Source organism: Pteronotus mesoamericanus, unplaced genomic scaffold, assembly GCF_021234165.1.
Source record: "Pteronotus mesoamericanus isolate MK-2021 breed Mesoamerican mustached bat unplaced genomic scaffold, CSHL_Meso_final contig_116, whole genome shotgun sequence".
NCBI classification, from domain to species: domain Eukaryota; kingdom Metazoa; phylum Chordata; class Mammalia; order Chiroptera; family Mormoopidae; genus Pteronotus; species Pteronotus mesoamericanus.
The window spans coordinates 11304020-11306654 of NW_026555027.1; the positions used below are offsets into that span (position 1 = coordinate 11304020).

At 37.2% G+C, this 2635-nt stretch overlaps 1 protein-coding gene across 1 annotated transcript; it reads left to right on the forward strand.

The window, feature by feature from the left end:
• The first annotated feature begins 1146 nt into the window (after nt 1-1146).
• Nucleotides 1147-2177, forward strand: LOC129072953 (vomeronasal type-1 receptor 3-like). The gene has a single exon (XM_054576571.1). The coding sequence runs from the start codon at nt 1162-1164 to the stop codon at nt 2089-2091; it is 930 nt and encodes a 309-aa protein (XP_054432546.1). The 5' UTR covers nt 1147-1161; the 3' UTR covers nt 2092-2177.
• Nucleotides 2178-2635: the final 458 nt, after the last annotated feature.

Below are 2635 nucleotides of genomic sequence, written 5' to 3' on the forward strand. Positions count from 1 at the left end.
CCCCTCATCATAAACCTGTTATCTGCTCTTGCTCTTCGGCACAGCTGAGATAGACCCACCTGCACCGGGACACAGGGACTGGCTTTGGCAAGGATGCTGCTGTGGCTGGTGGGTTGGGGTTGCAAACGAGAGAGTAAGTGTCTTCTATGATTTCTCCTTCTTGTTTTATTCTCTTCATTCCAAATGTGAACTCAATCTCATATCTATGTTTCCCTGTTTCAGCTTTCATCTATGTGTAATTTATGTATAGTAAGAGTTTCTTTTTTTTTTTTGAGTAAATACCAGCTTTATGAATATCTTTTTTTTCTTTCTATTTTCCTGGTTAATTATCCATCTTTAGAATTTTATTTTCTCTTTTTAAAATTTCTGCTTTGTGTTCATGGTCATTTTCATTTTTCTTCTTTAGTTTGCATTGATCTCAAAGAATCTCCCAAGATATAACTTAGGTATTTTTTGTTAGTTTTCTAGTTTACTCACACATACTTGAGTACAGCTGCAATGTAGATGTGATGGTCCAGTAGTGTGCTCCGGGCTTTCCTCTTTGGTCAGTCGTGTTTGCCCCTTCCCCATTTAAGAGCTCGTCTGAAGAGTCATCGATTTCTAGTGCTTGCTTCTCTTTCTTGGCTGCCTGCTCTGTTCAGTTTTATTCAGTTGTTTTAGGGCATAATTTAAATACTTGTCTCTGTTTTATTTCATTCAGTTCACATTGAATCATTTTCCTTACCAATAATTTTATGTCATTTTCTTCATTGTTCTATTTATCTACTTCTGCAACTTATAAGAGTTCATTGTTTCATTAAAGTATTTCTCATCTTTCGAAGATTTTTTTGTTATAAAGCATTTCCCAGTGTATGATTTTTGTCTTTTTCTGTCCTCATTATCCTTTTTTTTTTTTTATGATTAACTCTACTATCTTTTAGGCTAAATTCATTTGCATACCTTAATCCATTCTGAATACTTGAGACTGAAGTTATGGTTGTGGCAAATAACTTTCTCCCTTATAGAGTTTGATATTACATCCCCTTTATATTTATATATCCCTGAAACTTGATAAACTACTTCTAAGTCTTAATTATTTTTAATGTTCTTCACTCTTAGTGAAACTGTCTGTCTATTGGATGTGTGGCCTTGGTCGGAAGATCAAAGGGAGACCAACAGACAATGGTTTCCAGTGACACCCTTTTTGGGATCTTCCTCAGCATTCAGACTGCTGCTGGTTTCTTGGGGAATGGCTTGCTGTTTACATTCTACATGTACACCCTCTTAATTCTCCCTCGTCAGAAGAAGCCTGCCGATGGGATCCTTGCGCACCTGACTTTGGCTAATGCCCTGACCCTCGTATTCAGAGGGGTTCCACATATAATCCTTTCATTTGGAATTAGGCCTGCATTAGATGATATTGGGTGTAAAACAGTGCTCTATGTTCAGAGAGTTACCCGATGTATTTCTTTGAACACAACCTCCCTCCAGAGTACATTTCAGGCAGTGACTATAGCTCCAAGGAATTATAAATGGTCCTGGCTCAAAAAGAAAATCTCTACACTCATTCAGCCGTCTTTAGCTTTATTCTGGGTCATCAACATGGTCCTCTATTCTGAGGTTATTGTAAACATTGTGGCCCGGGGGAATGTCACTGATGCTACATGTGGGTATTATACTCAGATTTGTAAATACACGTCATGTGATGACCAGGTAGTGGTAACAATTCTCAGTACAATGTTCATTCAGGATTTGTTCTTTTTGTTCCTAATGGCATGGAATAGTGTCTACATGATGACTGTCCTTTCCAGACACCACAAGACAGCTCAGCATGTCCGCAGTCGCACCTCGTCATCCCGAAGCTCCCCTGAACACAAAGCGACCCACATTGTTCTCATACTGGTTTGCTGCTTTGTCTTCTGTCACTGGAGCAACATCTTTCTTATCATGTATACAGAGCTAATAGGTACGAGAAGCTGGCAGCTGGAGAACGTTAATAACTTTATTTCATCATTTTACCCGACCATTGTCCCATTCGTCCTGATTAAAAATGAGAATAGAATTTCCAGAATGAATTTCATCAGTACAAGAAGCAGAGTTTTTTCTCCGTAAAGAACATTAAATGATTATATCAACCACCCACCACAGCGCATCCGTCTTCACCACAAGGCATCCAGTGCCACATGCTTATCAATGGTCTGAGTGACACATTCAGTCCCCGTTGTACTTAGGTAGCAAAAAAAGAAGCATAATCAATTCATTGTCAATTTATGAAGCATCTGAGATGTTAAAAGTACTGTTTATATTACAATACTATTATATGTGGTTTAAACTGTAAAAGAATAACACATGTAATGTGAAGTGTTTTATAATGCTGGAAAGATTAGGAAATCATATAATTATAAAAAATGATGAATCAGTTTCTTTTTAGTGTAAGGTGGTAATAGCACTAAGTCAGGTGATGAAATATTTGTGTCTATAAATTGTCCTCCATACTTTTGTATTTCAGAAATATTTTTGAATTAGTTTTTTAAAAAGATTCTTTATATGTGTATATCATTTCCAAACTGTATTCAAATGCGTAATAATTATTTACCTCCAATTCAGATAGAGCAGGGACACTGAGGGGAAAGCAGCGTTTTGTCAGGGGGACTGT